The 12,953-nt window shown below is 42.6% G+C and overlaps 2 protein-coding genes across 2 annotated transcripts in view; one reads left to right on the top strand and one right to left on the bottom strand.

Moving 5' to 3' along the window:
- Positions 1-8,958, bottom strand: part of TOMM70 (translocase of outer mitochondrial membrane 70) — a 35,859-nt gene extending 26,901 nt beyond the window's left edge. Inside the window, exon 1 of the mRNA XM_003893859.5 lies at positions 8,397-8,958. Within this exon, the coding sequence (XP_003893908.2) occupies positions 8,397-8,720 (324 nt within the window). The 5' untranslated portion in view covers positions 8,721-8,958. The remainder of the gene's footprint in view (positions 1-8,396) is intronic.
- Positions 8,959-9,317: 359 nt separating this feature from the next.
- The window catches only part of LNP1 (leukemia NUP98 fusion partner 1), a 51,077-nt gene continuing 47,441 nt past the window's right edge, over positions 9,318-12,953 (top strand). Inside the window, exon 1 of the mRNA XM_003893860.3 lies at positions 9,318-10,222. The gene's annotated coding sequence lies outside the window, so the exon portion shown is untranslated. The remainder of the gene's footprint in view (positions 10,223-12,953) is intronic.

Consider the following 12,953-nt stretch of genomic DNA (forward strand, 5'->3'; position numbering starts at 1 on the left):
ATTATTCAAGTGAGACACATGATCTAAAGTAAATACTTCAGGTAATACACCTAAGAAAACACTGGGAAACATATCTTTTCTAGCAGTACGGAAATTTACTTATTTTCTTTCTTTCTTTTTTTTTTTTTTTGAGACAGAGTCTTGCTCTGTCACGCAGGCTGGAGTGCAGTGGTGTGATCTTGGCTCACTGCAACCTGTCTTCTGGGTTCAAGCGATTCTTCTGCCTCAGGTTCCCGAGTAGCTGGGATTACAGGCGCATGCCACCATGCCAAGCTAATTTTTGTATTTTTAGTAGAGACAAGGTTTTGCTATGTTGGCCAGGCTTGTCTCAAACTCCAGATCTCAGGTGATCCACCCACCTCGGCCTCCCAAAGTGTTGGGATTACAGGCATGAGTCACCGTGCCCAGCCTGAGGATTTCTTAAAGAACTAGAATAGATCTACCATTCGATTCAGCAATTCTACTACTGGGTGTCTACCCAAAGGAAAAGAAGTCATTATATCAAAAAGACACCTGCATGTGTATGTTTATTGTAGCACAATTCACCATTGCAAAGATATGGAACTGGCCAGGCGCGGTAGCCCATGCCTGTAATCCCAGCACTTTGGAAGGCAGAGGTGGGTGGGTCACCTGAGGTCAGGAGTTCGAGACTAGCCTGGCCAACATGGAGACACCCCGCCTCTATTAAAAATACAAAATTAGCTGGGCATGGAGGCACATGCCTGTAATCTCAGCTACTCAGGAGACTAAGGCAGGAGAATTGCTTGCACCTGGGCAGCGGAGGTTGCAGTGAGCTGAGATCGCGCCATTGCCCTCCAGCATGGGCAACGGGAGTGAAACTCCGTCTCAAAAAAAAAAAAAAAAGATAGGGAACCAACCTAAGTGCCCACTGATAGAAGTGTAGTATATATACATCATGGAATACTACTCAGCCATTAAAAAACAAAAATGAAGTAATGTTTTGCAGCAACTTAGATGGAGCTGAAGGCCATTATTCTAAGTGAAAGAACTCAGAAATGGGGAACAAAATACCATATGCTCTCACTTATAAGTGGGAGCTAAACTACAGGTACACAAAGGCATACAGAGTGATATAATGGACTATGGACACTCAGAGGAGGAGGGTGGCAGAGCATGTGAGTGATAAAAAACTACAGATTGGGTACTATGTACACTTGGGTGATGAGTGCACTAAAATCTCAGACTTTACTACTATACAATTCATGTGACCAAAAACCACTTGTACCCCAAAAGATATTGAAATAAAAAATAATAAATATATATTTTCTCTCTTCAGTGTACTGAGACTTGTCAAATGAGGCAGAACCTAGGAACATGCCCCTCAGCTCTTCATGACACCAAATCTACTCTAGAAAACAGGTTACATTTTGAAATGAAAGCTACAATATTAAGGTACAATCTAGGTAAATCTAGTGGAATACAAAGTGAGAAAATCAGGTTTTGCTTAGGATAGTCAGTGAAGGCTACTCATGAGAATCTGCTCTGAAATAAAAATGACTAACAAAAGACAGGAAAGTACTCCAGGAAGGAAAAACAACCCTAAAAGGATTAGCCCACGTACTGAACCTCCGGAGATCAGAAAAGCACCAGCCTCTAAAAACAAGTCCTGCGACATGATTACATGACTACATTGCAAAAAGCTGTCAATGATACATATCTGGCAATAAGAAAACTATTGTAAATTCTCAGCATTTATAAAATATTAACCTGATGATCATGCATAGTCACTGTAAAAGAAAATGAGCTAGAATTAAGTACATTAATCTGCATGTGAGAAAATAAAATGGGTATTTAACTGGTCATTATGACACACTTACACCCAGGTAAAATATACCTGAGGTGGTTTGATGTTTCTCTTAAAATGGTTTTATTGTTTTAAATTTCTCAAACTCAAAAAGCATGTATTATACTTGAATCACAGCTTTATAGAAGTAGGAAATAACTCTGGAACACTTGCTGTATGAGAAACAATGTTTCAATACTTATTGACCAATTGTTACTTTCTTTTCTTTCCTTTTCTTTTCTTTTTTTTTTTTTTTTTTTTGAGACAGCATTTTGCTCTGTCGCCCAGGGGGCACAATGTCCCCTCACTGCACCCTAAATAACTCTGGAACACTTACTGTATGCGAAACAATGTTTCAATACTTATTGACCAACTGTTACTTTCTTTCTTTTTCTGAGACAGAGTTTTGCTCTGTAGCCCAGGCTGGAGTGCAATGGCAGGATCTCAGCTCACTGCAACCTCAACCTCCTGGGTTCAAGCGATCCTCTCCCCTCGGCCTCCTCAGTAGCTGGGATTACAGGCACCCGCCATCATGCCCGGCTAATTTTTGTATTTTTGTAGAGATGGGGTTTCACCATGTTGGCCAGGTCAGTCTTGAACTCCTGCCCTCAGGTGACCCACCTGCCTCAGCTTCCCAAAGTGCTGGGATTAAAGGTGTGAGCCACTGTAGCTGGCCAACCAATTGTTACTTTCATATGAATCAAACCTAGGATAATAATACCTAAGATAATAAGGATTCAAACCTAGTAAGGAATAAAACCTAAGACAATAAAAAAGTCCTTTCCCATCTCATGTCTTAAAATTTTAAAAATCTACAACCAACCTCACCTACTAAATCATAGTAACTCTTTGCCTAGGAAGAATATACTTGCATAACGACTGCTTCTGCAGGATTATGGTTGCAGGTCATACATAATCAACTCATTTACAAAAAGTATGCCCAAATGAGGTTTAAGACTTACATGGGGCCGGGCACGGTGGCTCATGCCTGTAACCCCAGCACTTTGGGAGGCAGAAGTGGGTGGACTGCTTGAGGTTAAGAGTTCAAGACCAGTCTAGCCAACATGGTGAAATCCATCTCTTATTAAAAATACAAAAATTCACCAGGTGTGGTGGCAAGCTACCTGGGAGGCTGAGGCAGGAGAATCGCTTAGACCTAGGAGGCGGACGTTGCAGTGAGCGGAGACTGCACCACTGCACTCCAGCCTGGGTGACAAAGCAAAACTCCAACTCAAAAAAAAAAAAAAAGAAAAAGAAAAAAAGATTTACACGGAATCCAGCATTAACTGGTAGAACAAAAATGAAGAGCTGGAAAATCTGAAAAAATAAACCACTTGTGAGATTTACACACACACATATATATAAATAATATAAGCTTAGGGTTGTCAAAGGAACCCTTAATTATCAGTCAAAAAATGAAACTTCATTCATTCAACACTTGCTATGCACCTGTATTAGGTTCTGGGAATACAATGGTGAACAAGACAGAGCCAGTCTCAGCCTTCACAGATTCAAAAGCATAGCAGGAAACAGGAATGAGTAATTCTAGTACCACGTGGTAAGTGCTATAAAAGGGAAAAGTCCAGGGTGTTACAAAATCACATAGCGGTGTGCCTAGGTAGCGAGAAGTTTCAGAAAAGGTGAAATGACTTCTGTGTTGTGATAAGGAGAGTAACAATCCGTGAGGCTGGTATTTGTTTGTTTGTTTGTTTTTTTAAATTAGGAAAATTTAGTACCTCAGAAGCAACAGGAAAAGTTACGACATTTAGCGCACAATGTGAAATACTGCCAAGGATTAAGATAAAGATTGAAAAGTGTAAACTAAACTTAAGAGAGGAATGTCACTGGTGTCCCTGATTTTAAAAAAATAACTCAAAACAGATCATTTGGGGGAGACAATAATTTCATTTCAAACAAGATGACTAATAGCAACAGTTTATGCAGTCCTTGACCCTTTACTAAAATGTGTAGGTACATCTTTCCTTTCCTACTGTAGTAGGCTGGCTTAGATTATTGGTTCCTAACCATTTCATGTGGGTTAAACTCTGTGTAATGTTAAATATGAACACAAGAATGACTGCATTTTTTATCATCAGATTAAATAACAATTGGACAAAAAGTTACTATGTAGTCAATAACGCTTTTAAATAAGTGCATTTTTCTAAAGAATCACAGAATGTTTGAAAAAGAAGTATCTAGGACATTGGTACAGCCAGGATACCATGCTTGGAATATATGTGCGGTGGTCTCTTGTGATGACTCAAGCCCACAGATTGAGAAGTACTATGGATAATATCATCCTCTAAAAAGTCTTGCAATTTAAAAATTTTTTTAAATTCTTTAAGTCCAAAAAAATTACTGAAGCAAAATGGCACATCACGGTAGATTTCATAATGGTTCAAAATGGAATATGATCTAACACTTTAAGCACCTCAGTCTGAGACACTATCAACTGTGACTAAACGCTTTTCTTTAGTGATACCCCAATATTCCCATTAATTAAAACAACTATGAATATCCTTTGCACTTCCTGTACAAGTTTTTGCTATCCCAGAAAAAAAGTAATTGTACACTCTAATTGTAAAGGAAAATCTCAAACCCAATAGACAGAAGCCCAGTAATTCTATCAGATCATTTTACATTAAGGCACACATAAGTCAAAAGACAAAAATGCAGATTTTCCATTCTATTTGCTGATATCAAACCCTAAACAGACAATATTTGTCTATTTATTCATTCCCTTAAAAACTGTAGCTATTGCTTAGGTGGAGAAAGGACAGTTAGGGCATCAGGATTCTGCCAGTTTTCCATCAGTGAAAGCAAATGCTTCTGGTTGCGAAACCCATAGAGGATGCCAATTTAGAGGTGCTATTCAAATGTATAGCAATTTCTCCAACCACAGATAAGCAATTACAATTACTGATCAATTATATTTAGATAGTCTAATAATAACTCTAAGGACGAGACTATTAAAAGAAGACAAAAGTAGTCTTTCAACATTTACTGGTCACCAACAGTTAAGATAAAAATTTCCGTTTAAAAAAACCACAGGCCAGGCGTGGTGGCTCAAGCCTGTAATCCCAGCACTTTGGGAGGCCAAGATGGGCGGATTACGAGGTCAGGAGATCGAGACCATCCTGGCTAACCCGGTGAAACCCCGTCTCTACTAAAAAGTACAAAACACTAGCCGGGCGAGGTGGCGGGCGCCTGTAGTCCCAGTTACTTGGGAGGCTGAGGCAGGAGAATGGCATAAACCCGGGAGGCGGAGCTTGCAGTGAGCTGAGATCCGGCCACTGCACTCCAGCCTGGGCGACAGAGCGAGACTCCGTCTAAAAAAAAAAAAAAAAACCACAAAGACCTTCTTATTGTTGCTTTACCAAAGAACAATCTAGTAATTCAAAGATTCCAGGTGTAGGCCTACAAATTCCACAAGATGAACAATGGTAAATGCAAATTCTTTGCCCTGTTTTATTTGGGGCCAAAAATACATTATTTTAAAGCAGTTTAAGTAACACAAAGAGTCCAATCTTAAATTCTAATTTTTAACAGCAGTCAGATGAATAAAAAGGTATTTGTGGTTGGGGGCGGTGGCTCACGCCTGTAATCCCAGCACTTTGAGAGGCCAAGGCGGGCGAATCACAAGGTCAGGAGTTCAAGACCAGCCTGGTGAACATGGTGAAACCCCATCTCTACTAAAAATACAAAAATTAGCCGGGCGTGGTGGCGGGTGCCTGTAATCCCAGCTACTCGGGAGGCTGAGGCAGGAGAACCACTCGAACCTGCGGAGGCAGGTTCAGTGAGCCGAGACCTCCCCATTGCACTCCAGCCTGGGTGACAGTGAGACTCCGTCTCAAAAAAAAAAAAAAAAAAAGTTATTTGTAAAGTAAAACTAAAAAACTCTGAAATATCATGAAATTTAAATTCATCAGTGTTGATCCAGACAACGTGGAAAAGAGGAATTAAGGAAATCTAAAATCTGAAAAGGAGTTTGCTAGGTTTTATTAAACATCAATGGTACAGAACCCCTGGGATGAGGTGGGTTGGCTGAAACCACAATGAAATGTTAAAATCTAGTTTCGGCCAGTGAGGTGGCTCGTGCCTCTAATTCCTAGCACTTTGGGAGGCCAAGGTGGGTGGATCACCTGAGGTCAGGGGTTTCAGACCAGCCTGGCCAACATGGCGAAACCTCGTCTCTACTAAAAATACAAAAATTAGCCAGGCATGGTGGCACATGCCTGTAATCTCAGCTACTCGGGAGGCTGAGGCAGGACAATTGCTTGAACCCAGGAGGCAGAGGTTGCGGTGAGCCAAGATTGCGCCACTGCACTCCAGGCTGGGTGACAGAGTGAGACTCCGTCTCAAAAAAAAAAAAAAATCGAGTTTCATGTATACAAACTATCTTTATTTTTAATGTTTACAGAACTGAAAACTTTTTAGATCTTTCATTTTACCTACTATTCTTCCATGATTAAAACTAAATTAACAAACGAAATAGAAAATGACTGGAGAATTTCAGACATCCAAAAATGATGTAAGACAAGTGATAATTAATTCAAAGAAGCCTCTTCATAACTACTTTTAACAGCAGCACTGAGCTATTATAAATGATCAGAACCAGAATCATCAATTTTTAGTACTAGAAGAAACAGAAGAGATCTAGTATTTTAATCTTCTTATTCTACAGGGATGATGCTAAGGTCAAGAAGATAAAATGACTTTCCCAAAGTAGCAATGCTGGAGAGACCACTATAAAGCTTAGAAATCCTAGTTCTCACAGTCCATAGGTTCTTCTACTACCCAGTCATAAACCTTTTAGAAAATAGGCAATGCTTCACCCTCCCATAGGAAAGATCATATGGTTTTTTCATGTCCTAGCACAATGCCTCACACACTGTAGATAATAGTTTGTTCATTCCTATACCAAAACTTCCTTTAAAGCTAATTTGACATCCTAGTAAAAATATCTTCGCCCGGGCACGGTGGCTCACACCTGTAACCCCAGCACTTTGGGAGGCTGAGGTGGGCAGATCACCTGAGGTCAGGAGTTCAAGACCAGCCTGGCCAACATAGTGAAACCCCCTCTCTACTAAACATACAAAAATTAGCTGGGCATGGTGGCGCACACCTGTAGTCCCAGCTATTCCAGAGGCTGAGGTACGAGAATTGCTTGAACCCAGGAGGCGGAGGTTGTGGTGAGCTGAGATCAAGCCACTGCACTCCAGCCTGGGCAACAAAGTGAGACTCCGCCTCAAAAAAAAAAAAAACAAAATCAACATGAATAGTATAAGATGGAAATGACTTGCATACGTATTTAAGTGTATACACTTGGATACAACTGGAAGTTACTTGACCAACTGTATATACATATTTATAAAACCGGGAGATATTTGACCAAACGTTTCTCTGACCTCGACTTACTCTGGTACTACCACTGAACAACTCCAGACCCAGATAAAATCCACCACACCCAATCCCAGTAGTGTCAAATGCAGCCAGGCTAATTCTCTGCACAGCTGTCAGATACCAAAAGGATTTAACAGTCAGTTCACCTAAAACCATACAAAGCTGTTCACTAAATACTCCAATGCTTGGACCTAACATCAGAGAAACCATGTCATGCATATTAGGCTTGGTCATGTACATTTCCAGGTGAAATGGAAAAACTGAATTTAAGATGCTTCCAATCAAAAAGTTTAAGAAGTCACTCCCATTTTTTTGGTATGTGTGTGTAGGGCCTGGACCTGGGGCAGAGGGCTGTGTGCAACCAAGCCTGGTGAGCATTGCTGTGGCTGCTACTCTTGTGCAACAAGAGGGGACAGTGCAGTGCAGAGCGTTTTCTGAGAAAGGCCAAGGGGTCCGGAGTGTAAAAGGACACCTCCGGGCTGGGGCATGGCAGAGGAGGTTCCCGGGTCGCTGAGCGCTTGCAGTCAAGGGGGCTTCCGGGCCGAGAGAGAACGAGCCTTGGGAGCTTGCTAGTTCTGCTTACAGTTCAGAGGCTGTAAAACAAATGCCACTGAACACCATTTCACTCTTTAGAACCTGTGTAGTCTTTCTTTTTCTATGTACAAAGCCATCTAATCGGTTTTTTGGGGTTTTTTTCCTGCTTTTGTCAACAACCGTCACTGTAGTTGCCCACTTACCCCCAGCAAAAACACACTCTAAAAGGGGGAGTGGCTCGTTATTAAAAGGCTTTTACCGATTAAGTTGTAGGCTTTGGGAATCACAGAAACAGTTCGTATCACGATACGCCAATTGTTAATGGAATTTAGCTTCCTTCACTTATTAAACACAATCATCACATTTGCAAATGCCCCACTCCCATCTACAACACTAGGAATAAATGCTGTGTCACTGAGAAGAAAAGCAAAAGATTTTTCTGAAACCAAAAGGAAACTGTCAAAGAATGCCAGTAACCTGTCATCGGGCTACTCCTGTGCCCTCCACTGGCAGGCAGAAATGAGTCTCCCTAAACCCATGTGTTGCGCTGCCGCTTGGCAGCTTCCGTCTAATGGGAAGCCCCCTCACTGACACAGCCCGCCAAGGAAAAGGTGTACACGCGTTTCCACCTCTACGGCCTGGGGCTACTTCTCACCATGTCCAAGTGAGCACCGGGACCTTCAGGGTGTCCGCTGCCCGGGGCCGGACTGGCCCTGCCCTCCGGGGTCTTCCGTTCGCTGTTGCGCTTCAGGCCGCTGGCGTCGCCCCGGCCTCTGGACTCCCGGCGCCGTTGCTGCCGACTCCACAGGTATATGGCACCCGCGCCTAGCAGCAGGGGTGCCCCGACCGCCAGAGCCAGCTGCCATCGCGGCAGCCCCCCCGTGCCCGGGCCCGCAGTCCCGCCGCCGCCCACCCCACTACCGGAGCTTGGTGCAGCTGCTGCGACCACCGCCGCCTCCACAGGCTTAGAGGCGGCCATGACGAGTGTCCTCCGCCACCGCCTCCCTGCCTGTCGCGAGCGCCACAATCACCAAGCAGCGTGCGAAGGAAGACCGAGGGAGGGAAGGAAGGCAATGAGCGAGCGAGCACGCTAGGCAGAGAGAGCGGACGACAGAAAAGGGCCAGAGGTCACCGGAAGCCCAGGGCATGCCGGGCCAGACCTGGCCGTCCTTCTCCTCCAGTCTCAACCGTAGAGGGAGAGGAGGGGCGGAAATCACTTCCGGGTTAAGGGAAAGCGTGGGTGTGAGTGGAAGTCCTCGGAAACCCTTTTTCTTTCTTTTCGCCCCGCTGCTTTTCGAGAGATTGACTTCTGGAGTCCCGTCGTAGCTGGTGTTGTCCCCTTTACTTTCAGGAGAGAAGGGCAGATGGCCCTCTTGCCTACTGAAGCCGAGGAGGGGCGCGTATACAGCTGGCTAGCGGCACTCAAGAGATCAGAGCGGAGGAAAAAGCAGTGCCGTAGCACTGGAATGGGCGGGAGTGGCAGAAGAGTTGTGAAGGCTATTGGCTGGCAAGGGTGGTGGGCGGGGCGTAGAGCTAGCTACCCAGTTTACTGGTTGATTTCGGATCCAGTTTTCCCGTTATAGCCACGTTGGCACCTCTTGAACCTCTGTGGCCGTTAGCTCGGTTTTCTGCCCGCGTGCCCGGGAAACCAACGGATTGGAAGGACTTTTAAAGATGTATGAGGAAAGAGCTCACTGCTGAAGAAGCCTGCTGCATCACTGAACTTCTTACCACTAACACAGCCAGATTTTAATTTGGACGAATTTGAGGTTATAGGGGAGGTTAGCGATGGCAGAAGACTAGGTGGAAATGGCATTTCTAGGTTGGCTGCAGTCGAAACGGTTTGAGCGTGGTCGCTGTGGCTTATCGTCGCCACCAATTACGAAAGCGATGACTTCTACGTTGTTAGGTATTTCTTAAACTGAGTTGGTAGAAATGCGAAGCGTCAGGGTTCCCGCCGGCTTCGAGCCTTTCTTGACGTGTTTGTATCTTGAGCTGATTTCTACGTGACACACCAGCCCACATCTCGCTCAGGTCCGCACACCCCCGGGTTGTTTTGCAATAGCTGTCTCAGCCCTCTTCTCCTCTCATTCCCAGATCGTAATTTCAATTCATAAACTTTCGTTTCTGTAATAGCTTTATCAACTCTTTTTCCGATGCTCTGCCCCAGATCTCTTAAAACATAAAATTACCTTGCAAGGCATTGTTTGGAATTCACGGTATTTTCATGAAGAAAAGACAACTATTAATAGAAAATCAGAGTCCAGAACTATGGCGCTCCATTTCTGGTATACTGGTTTGCAGAAGCCTTACATTAAAATTTCATAAATGATCGTTTTGCTTTCAAGTGCAACAACATCACAGTAGAGCTACAAAAAGATTGAAAGGAGATATTTTATCAAGTGGCACCAAAATGGATTGATTAAAATAGAATGGCCTGATTTGAAAGAATTTCAGGATCACCGGTTTCTCCTGCTTCATGTAAGTTCCTATTAGTAAATTGCCTTCGGGCAACAGGGTTTCTTAGCAACAGACTAAAAAAATGGGCTAAAAATAGGAATGGAATTGAGTTGATCGTTGCAGGCAATCGGCTTCTCTCCCCTCCTGATCCCCCAATCCCCAAAGGCAAAATTTCTTCCCCTTAATATAAGCTCTGCCTTGCCTTTTTCAAAACAGAAGTTAGGATTTTTTGTTTTCTGAAATTTCAGTTTTTCTGTGGCCTGTTGGAGGATTGTAGAATGCTAACAATTACAAACTTGATAGGAACTAAAACATATTTAAAGGTTTTTTTTTTTTTTTTTTTTTTTGAAAAACCTTTTTCTTATTCATTGGAGTAAGCAATACACTGTTATGGTTAAACTCCAAAAGTTACAGAGTTTACTGTGAAAAGTCTTCCTTCAATCCCTGTCCCCAGCTGCACAGTTCCCCTCTCCAAAGGGAATCGGTGTTATTTTCTCGAAACATAAAAATGTTTATCTGAAGGCCTCATTTTGTTTGGCTTTATTTTTAAGGTTGGCATTAGTAAACAAATCTGTTCTGGTTACTTTTATACTTTGATAAACATCTCATTTCCATTCCCTAGCCTATGCTGCTCTATTCTCTTCTTTTCTCCTCCATTTCCTGATTGATGGTAGTGTAGAGCCACATTGAGAGTGTCGCTTACTGGCTTTGGGACCTTACTGATCTGCTGCATGTTTTTCTAATCTGTGAAATGGTGAAAACATCTACCTCTCAGGCCATAGATTTACTTAGATAATATTTAAAGTTCTTTTGATGTTTGTTACAAAGTAATAGATATTTGATGCTTAGTTCTCAGTTTTTCTAAATTTTAAAGTCAAGAAGTAATGAACTGCATTTCATTTCTAAAAACTTGAAGTTGTGTATATGTGAACATAGACATTATCATTTTCTTGGTAGATTAGTGGAATTCAACTGAAGAAGCTTTCTTTACCTTTGATCTGTATCTTAGGAGGCAGTTGAATGAGATAGTCTAATGGACTAAGTTGTGGAAGACCTGAGTTATTTTTTTGTTTTTTGTATTTTTTTTTGAGATGGAGTTTCTCTCTTGTTGCCCAGGCTGGAGTGAGTGGCACCATCTCGGCTCACTGCAGCCTCCTCCTCCAGGCTTCAAGCAGTTTTCCTGCCTCAGCCTCTGAGTAGCTGGGATTACAGGCTACTACCATGCTGGGCTAATTTTTTGTGTACTGGCCAAGCTGGTCTCGAACTCCTGAACTCAGGTGATCTACCCACCTCAGCCTCCCAAAGTGCTGGGATTACAGGCATAAGCCACCATGCCCTGCTGACCTGAGTTCTTATTCTAGATTTTAATACCACTGGGTAGTGTGTGTGACCCTGGGCAACTCTGCTTTCTTTATAATGTGAGGAGGGGTGGATTAGATTATTTTTAAGGCTCCTTATTGTCTTAAAATGATGCAATCCTGTCCCTTCAATTGTCATTGCTACATGAAAAGCCTTTCAGATTGCTAGAGTTGGTAAATAGCTGGTTGACTGGCGTCCAAGCCTTCCAGCCAGTGCACAAATCTGCTTATATTAAGCACGTACATATAGAACAACTCTATTCTCTTTCAGCTGTCTGATGTTTTCATTCAATTTTTCCTTACTGAAAAATTACTGAAAAGAATTGTCTACATCTGTTACTTATTTGGCACCCATTTCATCCAAAATCTGTTGTAATCTAGTTTACAACTTTATAATTAGTCTGAAAGTGCTTTAGAAGTCATAAAATTCATTTTTTTTTTTTGTGGGGGAGAGGTTGGCTGTCACCCACTTTTACTTCATACCACTGATTATTCTCTCCTTGAAATGTTTTTTCCCTTGGCTTTCAGGAGAATAGATTCTTCTGGTTCTTCTACACTCTGACCAAACTCTAGATCAGTGCTGTCCGTCACAGCTTTCTATGATGTTGGAAATGTTTTATATTTATGATGTCCAATATGGTAGCCACTAGCCACATGTGGCTATTGAGCACTTGAAATGTAGTGTGACAAGGACTACAGTTTTCATTATTTAATTGACTTAAGTAGTATCATGTGGGTAAAGACTACCATATTGGACAGCACAGCTCTAGATATTCCTCAAGTGAGGAATTTATTAGAATATGTCTTCTTCTTTATTTTCAATCTCTCCATTAGTAACCAAAGTAAATCTCATTGCTTCAGTTACCATTTCTGTGCAGATAATCACAGTCTATATATCTTTTGGCATAGCTTCTCTTTTTACCTCTAGCCCTATGTTTCCTACTAATTACTCAGCAGTTTTTCTTGGATTCCTGACTTTTGTCAAAGATATAACTCATAATCTTCCCCCACCCATTCTTTCTCTGTGTTATCCTTTCTTCTTTTTCTTTTTCTTTTTTTTTTTCCCAAGACGGAGTTTTGCTGTGTCGCCCAGGCTGGAGTGCAGTGGCGTGATCTCGGCTCACTGCAACCTCTGCCTCCTGGGTTCAAGTGATTCTCCTGTCTCAGCCTCCTGAGTAGCTGGGACTACTGGCGCCCGCCACCAGGCCCGGCTAATTTTTTGTATTTTTAGTAGAGATGGGGTTTCACCATGTTAGCCAGGGTGGTCTTGATCTCCTGACCCGGTGATCCGCCCACCTTGGCCTCTCAAAGTGCTGGGATTACAGGCATGAGCCACTGTTCCCAGCCTGTGTTATCCATTTTTTCTAATAATACCACTATTTCCTGAGCAGTTA

This window comes from Papio anubis, chromosome 2, assembly GCF_008728515.1.
Source record: "Papio anubis isolate 15944 chromosome 2, Panubis1.0, whole genome shotgun sequence".
Classification (NCBI taxonomy): Eukaryota; Metazoa; Chordata; class Mammalia; order Primates; family Cercopithecidae; genus Papio; species Papio anubis.